The sequence below is a fragment of the Podarcis cretensis genome (assembly GCF_951804945.1).
Source record: "Podarcis cretensis genome assembly, chromosome: 9".
NCBI classification, from domain to species: domain Eukaryota; kingdom Metazoa; phylum Chordata; class Lepidosauria; order Squamata; family Lacertidae; genus Podarcis; species Podarcis cretensis.
In genome coordinates, this window is record NC_137178.1 from 68,117,249 (window position 1) to 68,129,855 (window position 12,607).

The window sequence follows — 12,607 nt, forward strand, 5'->3', positions numbered from 1 at the left end:
CTATTTCTGGGTTAGCAGAGTCTGTAACCTGAAGCGTATGTAACCTGAAGCGTATGTAACCTGAGGTACCACTGTATTTCTATGCATGTTTATCCAGAAGCTAACCCAAGGAGGTTGAATAGAACCAGGGCTTTCCAGGCTCTGGTTTCTAGCTGTTTTTGGACTGCAGTTCCCATCATCCCTGACCACTGGTCCTGCTGCCTAGGGATGATGGCAGTTGTGGTTCAGGGGAAGCTGGGAGACCCAAGTTTGGGAAACCCTGAATTAGACTTATTCCAGGTTAAATCTATGTAGGACTGAAACCTGACCCACTGTTTGGGGCTACTTCATACAATGCAAACTGGCTCAATTTTTATTTATTTTTTTGGTTGTAAGTCGCTCTGAGTTGCCTTGGGCAAGATAAAGCAGCTAACAAATGTACATGAGCCCAGAGTGGCTGGGGAAATCCAGCCAGATGGGTGGGGTATGAATTAATAATAATAATAATAATAATAATAATAAATAAATAAATTCATACCCTGCCCATCTGGCTAGGTTCCCCCAGCCACTCTGGGCGGCTTCCAATAGAATATTAAAACATGATAAAACAACATTAAAAACTTCCCTAAACAGAGCTGTCTTCAGATGTCTTCTAAAAGTCAGGTGGTTGTTTATTTCATTGACGTCAGATGGGAGGGCGTTCCACAGGGCGGGTGCCACATCCGAGAAGGTCCTCTGCCTGGTTCCCTGTAACCTCACTTCTCGCAGTGAGGGAACCACCAGAAGGCCCTCGGTGCTGGACCTCAGTGTCTGGGCTGAGCGATGCGGGTGGAGATGCTCCTTCAGGTATACTGGGCCAAGGCCATTTAGGGCTTTAAAGGTCAGCACCAACACTCTGAATTGTGCTTGGAAACGTACTGGGAGCTAATGTAGGTCTTTCAGGACCGGTGTTATATGGTCTCGGGGGCCACTCACAATCACCAGTCTAGCTGCTGCATTCTGGATTAATTGCAGTTTCCAGGTCACCTTCAAAGGTAGCCCCATGTAGAGCGCACTGCAGTAGTCCAAGAATTGCAGTCAGGCTGCTTCTTATCTCTGGATTCTCCTTTGGGGTCTGTTGTGATGAGCTCCTGGACTTCAAACTTTGCCACTGCACCACTGGTGATATTGGCTAAAAAAAGTGCTATATGGCATATACACTTTTGGGACTGACTGCATTCTAACAGGATTTAAAGCAATGGTGTGGAACTTGTGCTGGTGTGGATCCCAACTCCCATTAGCCTTTGCTAGCCTGGACAACGGCTAGGGATGATGGATGCTGTAGTACAACAACATCTCAATTTAAAACCTGCTTGTATGCAGAACTGCTTAGTTGTAGAGAGAGAGGAGAGAGATGTATTTTCACCTCACAAACGAGGTTTTATCTATGGAAGGTGTAAGTGGTCTGTAAGGACAGTGGTACCTCAGGTTAAGTACCGTATTTTTCGCTCTATAACACGCACCCGACCATAACACGCATGTAGTTTTTAGAGGAGGAAAATCCGTAGGCATGCCACCCGTAGGCATTCCCTCCATAACACGCACAGACATTTCCCCTTACTTTCTAGGAGGAAAAAAGTGAGTGTTATGGTGCAAAAAATACGGTACTTAATTCGTTCCAGAGGTCTGTTCTTAATCTGAAACTGTTCTTAACTAGAAGCAGCACTTTAGCTAATGGGGCCTCCTGCTGCTGCTGCGCCGCCGGAACACAATTTCTGTTCTCATCCTGAAGAAAAGTTCTTAACCCGAGGTACTATTTCTGGGTTAGCGGAGTCTGTAACCTGAAGCATATGTAACCTGAAGCGTATGTAACCCGAGGTACCACTGTATCCCAAAACTGAACAACAGATTCTGCAGCCAGCATATATATTATGAAAGAAAACACCATTTTTATTATTTCAGTTAACAAAAGGAGGAATTAAGCTCCAAGGTCAATGCAATGGAAGCTTCACAACAACAGAAAGGCTGTGCACAGTACAATAAATAAAATACTTTTAAATTATTCAACTCAACCTTTAAAATACACTTTTGGAAAATGGGCAAATATCAGTGTAGGTTGCCACCATCTTACATGCAACAGAGCATAAATTTAAATTTGGACTTGTAGTCATTTTTCAGCTTTGCTGACAGCTCAAAATCTGGATGATGAGAGTACCACACGTATCAGGTGGACAAGTGACTCTCAAGTCCCTGGTGCAAGTTTCTCTGCAGTAAGGTCTATGCTGGGGGAAAAACACATTTTGTGGATCTGCTCAAAAGCCATGCTGTTCTCTTTTCTACAAAGATTTGAATACTGCAAATGACAGACAACAACTTGGAGCCGAGGAACGTTCATAAAACTTCCTTCCGATGGGGAAAAAAAGTATTACAAGTTACGTCTTGCAAGAGCAAAGTGGACCTCGTGAAACAAATTGGCCCACAGTAACGCAGCATATCAATGATACAGCTTTACCGCGAATGAGGTCTCGACATCCAATCTTGGCCAACAGCTGTATGTGGTTAAATTAGAACAACCTGGTAATCAATTAGGATTTTAGGGAGGCTTACTGGAATCCCTGGAGAAAAGGGGGGGGGGGCAAGGAATCATCATCGGTAAAAGACTGTCTGTCCCGACGGCAGCGCGACTCAAGTCATGCAGCAATACGAGCTTAGACTCAGCGAGTTGATACACAAGTTCCTGGACCAGCAGGGGCTAGGGAAATGGCAGATGCAGCACATTCAGCTCCTGAAGAGGAGGTGGGAGCTAGGGGGGAGAAAACTATTGACGTCATTCACAAGCAACTGCTTTGGCTCACGTTCAGAAAGGCTTTGATAGGTTCTGAAGAAAGCTGCGCCGAGGCATTTTTGTCTGTAATATAAAGCTTTGCAAAGCAGAATCACCACGGACCAAGGATAAAGGGTTGAAAATAAGTTGGTCAGGGCTAGTTTCTTTCACGGCACGGAAGGTTCTATGATAAGGACAATTGTTGCTGATCGGTCCTGCTGTCAGCTCCAAAACGAACAGGTTTTGGAGGTTTTTGGAGGTGTTTCAAAAACTTACAAGACCTGTTGGTCCAAAGAGAACAGCAGGGGAAAGGGAGTACGTCACAGAAAAAGGATGTCTCCATCATACCACCTTCAACTCTAAACTCGTCCTCGGCCTCCAGCCAAGAACAATAAAACAAGATGCTTCTTCCATCAGGAATGATATAGAAAGGTTGCAAAGAGAGGTATTGCTGCGATTTTTCAAAGGAAGTGTTATTATTACATTTTTAAAGTTAAATACTTTACAGAAATACTTTTTTTCAAGTATTGCAGGACTTAGAAGATGACTGGATAATAGATTATAACTGAAGACATCCTTCCCCCACTTTACAGCGTCAGAAGGCAGAATTGAACTCTAGAATGATTATACGCTATTTCCTTTTTGGTGCATTTAATTGTACATGCATTTGGGGGTTATCACTTAGGTGGATTGGCTGTTATGTGATTTGCATTACATCCAGGTACTGCAGTTTGGCTAAAATTCAGCAGCATGCAGCAGCGCTAACTTGATATGCAAAAAGCATTGGGGGGGGGGTTCCATATGAGAAGTGCAGTTTTAACTCTTGCAGAATTCCGCCCATAGAGCCCATAGAGCTCGATTTTAATGAAAGTGTTGCATAGTTTATTATTAGCGTCTGATGAAAGTCTAGCAGTGCAGCACAGCAGCTCTGAGGAACATCAAGTGCCGTTGGCGAACAGAAAAATCTGAAGAAGAGGCATAACTTTCAGAGTCGAAAGATCAGCAAGTACAGCCTGGAATAAAAGGGGAAAATGTCACGTTATGTTTATAACTAAGAAATAATTGTCGCTTTAAATTTTTTTTTGCAACATCTCCTTAATTTACCTGCTTTTGCTTTTATCTACAGAAATTCTCTTTAATTCTGAACCGTACTATGAGAGTCCTATACATAGTGGGATCAAGTACACTGAGGATTTAGGCCTCATTCAAATATATGTGGTATCATGGGTGCGGAAGACAGTCTAACATTTCACCTTGTCTCTAAAAATAATTGTACGTTCGGAACCCTTATCCTGCTTGCCTGGAGTAGTACTTGTGGAATAAGTCTTGATTTGTAAGAATGCTTCACAGTGAGCCTTCTCAGTGAGAGCGACATTTATTTTTTTAAATCTTATTTTAAAGTAAGAGTGCTTAGCATAATCATGTACAGATGACCCACTTTCATAAAGGCAGCAAAATGCAAAGATCACTCTCCCCAATCCAAATATTTTGAGGGACATTTTGTTCAGACGAAAATGATCCCTGGACAGAAAAGGTTATACCATGCAATCTATACAATATCATGAAACTGTTAAGAAGTGGGACGGGCTGGGGGGTAGGGATGAATGGAAGGATCATTTATGGAAACATAATAAATCATAGTTAATCTTCTCATGGCAACAAAGGTGTTAATCTTTAAAGCTTTAGAGCCCAAGTCTTGGATATTTAAGTAACCATATCCTCTGACATTTGTCTTCCATTTTTTTAGTTTTGGAATATGGCCTTTTCGCAGGTGGCATCACCATCTGAAATAGAGATGATCACTACTGATATTAGGGACTTTTCTGTGGTGGCTCCATGGTAATGATGTTTCCTTCCATTAGAAATATATGAGATCTGTATAGCCAAAGGTTGTAGGATGACCGTGGATCCCCCACAGCAGAACTTTAGATTGTCTGCCTTAGATAGGGAGTTTCTGTTTCTGTATTGATACCATGCCATTTTAATTTTTGGGGGACAACAGTTTTTTTCTAATCATAAACAAATGAAAAAAACCTGCTGTTTTAAAAAATGTTCTAATAAACCTAATCAAATGTGGACCACTTGGGGACTAAAAGGGCTTAAAAATGTATTAGTAACAACAACAAAAAAAGCAATAGTACAAAACTAGCAAGGGGAGGGGGGAGGAAGAACCAAACACCATGAGCATCTGTGGTTTCTGAAAATATATGACGATGCAAATACTGGAAAGTGTACTCATCAGCTCAAAGTTTTAAATTGCATAAGGGCACGACTTATGTCCTGCAGAATGAGTATGGATGAACCTTTTAAATATAGCTCCCTTAATTGATTTAGGCAAATAGCGGATGTGTGGATAACTCTTGAAGCATTGAACACAGAAAGAAGGTGATTGGTTATGAACTGGTTTTGCATTTTCTTTAATATTACCTTGCTCAGGGGTTCAGGACGATCCACTATTATTTAGTAATGTTTTAAAGAGTCTCTCTCCCCCCCCCCTCTCTCTCTCTCTCACACACACACACACACACAGAGGTTTTCTGGCTTATCACTGTTAACTGAGAACAAGAGCATTCCTGTGTACAGCCTGATCACTCCCATTTAATTTCCCCCCGCTTCTCAATATGAGTGGGATAAACCAGGGGTATTTCCAAAGCCCATATTGTGGATTTTTTTTTTGCTCCTTAATAAGTCATGAACAGCAAGCCAACAAAAAACCACGGCTGTAGCTTGGCTAGAAACTGTTGCCTGTTAAGAGAGCCTAGTATGATCCCTGGCTCAGAGATAACACAAAGCCAAGGTTTGTTTTGTTCTTACCAGGGGAGGAGCGAAGTGAGAGCCACCTGGCAGCCCATATAAACACAGAATGGATTCTCGGAAAACCACAGTAAGTTAGAAAAATGCCTTGTTATGTGTGAATGGGGCCGTAGTACAGTCGTACCTTGGAAGTCGAATGGAATCTGTTCCGGAAGTCCATTCGATTTCCAAAATGTTCAGAAAGCGCTGCTTCTGATTGGCTTCAGGAAGCTCCTGCAGCCAATCGGAAGCCACGGAAGCCCCATCGGACCTTCGGCTTCCAAAAATAGTTTGCAAACCTGATCACTTCCAGGTTTGCGGCGTTCGGGAGTCAAAACGTCTGAGTACCAAGGTGTTTGGATCCAAGGTACGACTGTATATGAAAATTTTCTTGCTGTCATTGCTCATTAGTTCATAAGGTAAAGGGGCCCCTGACCATTAGGTCCAGTCGTGGCCGACTCTGGGGTTGCGGTGCTCATCTCGCTTTATTGGCCGAGGGAGCCAGCGTACAGCTTCCGGGTCATGTGACAAGCATGACTAAGCCGCTTCTGGTGAACCAGAGCAGCGCACGGAAACGCCGTTTACCTTCCTGCCAGAGCGGTACCTATTTATCTACTTGCACTTCGTGCTTTCGAACTGCTAGGTTGGCAGGAGCTGGAACAGAGCAACAGGAGCTCACCCCGTCGCGGGGATTCGAACCACCAACCTTCTGATTGGCAAGTCCTAGGCTCTGTGGTTTAACCCACAGCGCCACCCATGTCCCTACCTCAAGTTATATTTATTTGTTTGTAATATCACAGCCCAAAGGCAAAATGTCAAGAAGGCAGCAAAGAGTTGGACAAGATAAGCACCTGTGCACATATTAAATTAAGCACAACCTACATTAAAGTTGATGTGGGTGGTGCTGTGGTCTAAACCACAGAGCATCCCCACGACTGGGTGAGCTCCCATTGTTCGGTCCCTGCTCCTGCCAACCTAGCAGTTCGAAAGCATGTCAAAATGCAAGAAGATAAATAGGTACCACTGCGGTAGGAAGGTAAACGGCGTTTCCGTGCGCTGCTGCTCTGGTTTCACCAGAAGCGGCTTAGTCATGCTGGCCACATGGCCCGGAAGCTGTACGCCGGCTCCCTCGGCCAGTAAAGCGAAATGAGCGCCGCAACCCCAGTGTCGATCGTGACTAGACCGAGCGGTCAGAGGTCCCTCTACTTTTACATTAAAGTTAAACCAGGGTTAGAACAGATTTAAGAACAAAGCCCTAAGAAGTTAATCCTGCAGCAATTTACAATTTTTTACCTCTACTCTAGCAATTAAGACAGATTAGGTACAGATAAGCCTTAACGGAAGCAAAGTCTGGAAAGAGTAAAGTTAGCATATTTGAAGTGAAAAGCTCCAAGTACAGATTTAGTTCAGCAGTAGAATATAGTTTAGCTGATTTCCTGGGAGATTTAAAAAACTGAAAACTAAAACTGTAAGTTTAGCCAAGGTGAAAGAGAGCCATGTTTCTGGGCTCTAACACAGGTGCAGTACAAACCTATGTATGTCTACTCTTAAGTCATAATCAATCAATTTATTGCATGTAGCCAAAGGCATTCACAATAAAATCTGCCCCATTCTTCCATGGGACTGAATGTGTTTGGATATGACCTTAATCATCTTTAGCTGTAATCTTGTTCATGCCTGTTGAGCTTCATAGCAGCCAAGCCACCTGAATAGCTTTGCGGCTGTAAACTAGCCAGGTAAAAGGACCCCTGACCATTAGGTCCAGTCATGATCGACTCTGGGGTTGCGGTGCTCATCTTGCTTTACTGGCCGAGGGAGCCGGCGTCCAGCTTCCGGGCCATGTGGCCAGCATAACTAAGCCGCTTCTGGTGAAACCAGAGCAGCAGCGCACGGAAACGCCGTTTACCTTCCTACCGCAGTGGTACCTATTTATCTACTTGCACTTTGACATGCTTTCGAACTGCTAGGTTGGCAGGAGCTAGGACCGAGCAACGGGAGCACACCCTGTCGCAGGGATTCGAACTGCCGACCTTCCGATTGGCAAGTCCTGGGCTCTGTGGTTTAACCCACAGCGCCACCCCTTTTTTGAAGGCCAGTCATTTTACCTAACTGGGGGAAAGCTAGCCATATTTAGTAAAAGTCTGGAGAGAGCTCTGCAGATGAGCTGGACCCCTAGAGATGAAGCATTGAATTAAGGAGTTGGGAAAGTTAAGAACTTTTGCAAGTTTGCCAACACAATGGGGCCAGGAAGCTTTTCAGTAAACCTCACCAAACCTCACAGCACTGGACTCAGCTTTAAAAAAAAAATCCCAAAAAGGAAAATCCGAAATTAGAATGTCACCCAGATTGCCACATGTACAACTATCTGCCTGTTGGGTACAACTTGTGTCGACATGATGCAATAACTGAAAAACTAGCTCTTCAGGACAAAGTTCATTCCTTTGAAGGCAAGGTGACTAATACAGGTAAGATGAGAGAAACAAAAAGGGAGACCTTTAATGATACAGTAAGGAAATGCCAGTTTCCTGTTGGTAGTTCTGCTGCTCTTAGAGAGAATTAGGGTTTGGACAAATGGGGAATAAAATGGGAAAATGTGATTCAGTGCAAGTATGTATAAAGTGTCATACATTGGGGCAAAATAATAATAATAATAATAATAATAATAATAATAATAATAATAATAATAATATATTTATACCCCGCCCCTCTGGCTGGGTTTCCCCAGCCACTCTGGGCGGCTTCTGGGCAGGAAGGCAAACGGTGTTTCCGTGTGCTGCTCTGGTTCGCCAGAAGCGGCTTAGTCATGCTGGCCACATGACCCGGAAGCTGTATGCCGGCTCCCTCGGCCAATAAAGCGAGATGAGCGCCACAACCCGAGTCGGCCACGACTGGACCTAATGGTCACGGGTCCCTTTACCATTTATTAAGGAAACTAACATGTCCCAAAATAGCCTTTATCAGGCTAGATGGTAAAACAAAGCAACGAGGGAGAAAGGCTTATTTGAATACTTGCTACTTCCTCCAATATTCTGGAAGTCTCTTAGCAGATGAAGATTCCGAGCTTCACCACCAGCCAATTTCTATCCTCTCCACTTGCCTTGTTCAGCCTCTGCCCTGACTGAAGTTCAGCAGCACTCGAAAACTTGCACGTTTTGATTGCCTAATAAAAGTATTGCCCTAAAGTAGATTTAGGAATTTCTCTAGATATTCTATCATTCTTCTCAGAACAGTGGTTGCACATTTTAAAAAGCGTACACTCAAAGTATATGAAAGGCCCTAAGTGTATTTGAAAAAAATAATTCAATTATTTCCTAATGTTTATAACCCAGTTTAAACATTCTTCTTTGTATTTGTCATAGGAGTATCATGAGCTTCATGCATATATTTTCATAACTTCCTTTGAATATTTAGCCGAGATAAGAATTTCAGCAGAGCCTCACATTGCATGCTATGTGCACACGAAGCTTAAATTACTGTGGTTGGCAAGATGTCACAAACTATTTCCATTTTCTCCCACTGAAACTTATCCTTACTTCAGCTGCAGCCAGTGATGTCACCTCCATTAGATTCACAGCTCGGAAAGCAAACACAGCAGCTGCCAGGACTGAAAAAGAATGCACAATATTTAGACTGGCGGCCTACTAATTAGTTGCTGCAGATATTTTGGTCTAGCTATTCTTTACATTCAATTCAGTAATCACTTAGTTTGGGAAATACTATATAACCAGCTTAAATGCGCCATTCTAGTCAATTTGTGACAGTTTCATTTTAAAGAAAAGACGTACGAGAAAGTCATTTAAAGTGCACAACAAAATAAATATATTAAGAATTTCTTAAGTTAAACGTGATCTTTGCCTTACTTGTAGTTCTATAAATCATGTGTCAACATGAATAGAAGTTATTAATATTGCAGCTGTTGTATAAGGGATTATTATTTTGACCAGAATATAATTGAAATGAATAAGCTTCTAAAACGCAGAAATAAAGAAAATCATCACACCATTAAAGCTAGCACGCGGGGGACTACCTAAATTATATAATGTACTATTTGAATGTTTGGTATTAGTATTTGTATTATAAATGGGACACAGGTGGCGTTGTGGTCTAAACCATAGAGCCTAGGGCTTGTTGATCAGAAGGTTGGCAATTCGAATCCCCGCAACGGGGTGAGCTCATTCTTTGGTCCCTGCTCCTGCCAACCAAACAGTTCAAAAGCATGTCAAAGTGCAAGTAGATAAATAGGTACCGCTCCGGTGGGAAGCTAAATGGCGTTTCCGTGTGCTGCTCTGGTTCGCCAGAAGCGGCTTAGTCATGCTGGCCACATGACCCGGAAGCTGAGTTGGAGGTCACACAATGACTAGCTACTGAAACCGTGCAATTGCACATGAGGAAACTGAAGCCTCTTGTGTTGGTATCATTTTTCTTTAAAAAGGGAGAATGTCAATACCATCAACAAAATATGTTTTCATTACCGGCAAGAATTTCCAGAGAGTTGTATCCCAGAACTCTGTCCCACAAAAGCAGAAGCTGATCTGTAGCTAAGTAGCCGGAGAATGCTCGTACCATCCATTTAAATGATATCCTTAGACTATGAGTGGGAAAAAACACACACTATTATATTTCCCCATAACATACAATCACAGTGGATTTGCCTTTTGCCTTAGATGTGCTTATGTGGATTTCTGAGCCTCAAATGGAAAGGAGTGCAGCTAAAGCCAAAGCCAACTAAAGAAATAATTCTTCTTAATGCTAAATCTGGCATGATACACTCAGTTCACTAATTCAGAATCTATTTGCTATCTGCTTCTTGAGCTTAACAGTATTTCAATATTCAAAATCGAAAAAGAAACTACTGTTTAGCATCCATTGTAAATGCATTCTCCTTAGGGTAACAGCAAATGTTATGTGTCTCCACGCAAAGATGTCAACCTTGATTTTTGTTATTCTGAGTTTGTACCTTGAAGCAGGAGTCTTTAACTTTTTCAGACCCGAAAAACATCTTCAACCCAAAAACATGTTTTGGGACCTGCTTCTTAATTTTTTAGCCTGTATTTGAATTGTGATATTTCTGGTGTTCCTACCCTCATTAGACTCTAATTCAGTAGTGTATCCCAACAAGTTAGACACCGCTGGGAGGAATGATATACTGTACTTTTCGATGTATAAGACTAGGTTTGTTTGTTTTTTTACTAAAAATAATGTTAATAAGAGGGATAGACTTACACATGGGGGCAATTTCCCCCCATTTTCTTAATTCTGAGTCTCCAAAAATAGGGGACATCTTATACACGGAAAAATATGGTTCAATATATCGTTTTTATTTGATTTTACAAGTTATAACAATACCAAATACATATCCATATAATGAGATTTCTCTGAATCTCAAGATTTCCCACCATCCCCTCCCTAGGTCCTATTGTCAACATTTTCAACTGCATATTATTTCACAAACTATATTTTGTATCTGTCTATAGTGTTTGTTACATTACAAGTGTTATTAGAATCCTGCCAATGTTTTCATCTGCTTACAGTGGTCTCCTAAATAAGGAAGGAGCGATCATTTTTAGGACATTCTGAATACAGTCAGAATATAAAATATTTACTTTTATGGACGTTTAAAATTTCAATACGTCTCATGGCCATCCATGAGTCCCGGGAGACCTTTTTCTTCCTGGCTTGACAGGACGGGGCTCCAAGTGCAATAGCTGAGGCTACTGAAGAGACTCTTGGGCTGGGATATTATTGCTACTATTTTTTCATCTTTATAATAATAATATTTTTTTATTTATACCCCGCCCTTCGCGGTTCAAAAACTGGGCTCAGGGCAGCTAACAACAAATTTAAAACACTTAATCGTAAAAGCAGCATAAAATACAGTATAAAAACATGAATAACAATAAAATTCAAAGTTCAGAAATCAATTTAGGGGAAATCTGAGCTTCTGTTTCTACCATTGCACTGCTAATTTGCGTCCCCCATTATAACTGAAACCTTACGTTTCTGTTTTTAACTGTTGCGCTGCTAATTTGTGTCCCCCTATTGTAATTCAAGCTATCTGTTTCCGACTGCAGTGTTCTGAGGTGGTATTTGGAGCTTATATTTGGTGCTTTTGTTTTTGCTATTTATTTTGCATTTTTTTTGTTTTTGAGGCTTTTTCGGTTCATTTGTTTTTGTGACTATGTGGAACCCAATTCAGATACTGAATGATTGATTGATTGATTGATTGTGCGACTGCAGAAATGGATAAAAGCCCCCCATCCAAACATTGACTAGCGTCTCCACCCCCATCGTTTTGCCCGAACACTGAGGTCCAGCACTGAGGGCCTTCTGGCGGTTCCCTCATTGCGAGAAGCAAAGCTACAGGGAACCAGGCAGAGGGCCTTCTCAGTAGTGGCGCCTGCTCTGTGGAATGCCCTCCCAGCAGATGTCAAAGAGATGAACAACTACCTGACATTCAGAAGACATCTTAAGGCAGCCCTGTTCAGGGAAGTTTTTAATGTGTGACATCTTAGTGTATTTTTGGTCTTTGTGGAAGCCGCCCAGAGTGGCTGGGGAAACCCAGCCAGATGGGCGGGATACAAATAATAATAAATTATTATTATTATTATTATTATTATTATTATTATTATCATCATCATCATCATCATCATCATCATCTTCAGTGCAGGTAAGGGAAAAAAATAATTTTAATTTTTATCATCTACAATACTGTCTTATTTATTTTATAGTACAGCACATTGATTATTGCTTTCATTTTATGGATCAATGGTCTTGTTAGATAGTAAAATTCCTGTTAAATTGCTGTTTTAGGGGTTCTTTTTAAAAGTTTGGAGCGGATTAATCCATTTTGCATTACATTCTATGGGAAAGCATGCCTTGGTATAGGAACGCTTTGGTTTTGGGACAGACTTACAGAACGGATTAAGTTTGAGAACCAAGGTACCACTGTATTTGTAATTTAGTATACCTTTTCAAGTTGTAAGCTGCCTTGAGCATGATTTTAACTACAGAAAGGTGGCATGAAAATACAAT

General features: G+C 41.7%; 1 protein-coding gene across 1 annotated transcript in view; it reads right to left on the minus strand.

Moving 5' to 3' along the window:
- Positions 1-1,883: 1,883 nt before the first annotated feature.
- The window catches only part of TBC1D19 (TBC1 domain family member 19), a 68,884-nt gene continuing 58,160 nt past the window's right edge, over positions 1,884-12,607 (minus strand). The window contains exons 19-21 of the mRNA XM_079989762.1: positions 10,048-10,163; positions 9,109-9,179; positions 1,884-3,795 (exon numbers count right to left, since the gene is read on the minus strand). Coding sequence (XP_079845888.1) covers positions 3,721-3,795; positions 9,109-9,179; positions 10,048-10,163 — 262 coding nt within the window. The 3' untranslated portion in view covers positions 1,884-3,720. The remainder of the gene's footprint in view (positions 3,796-9,108; positions 9,180-10,047; positions 10,164-12,607) is intronic.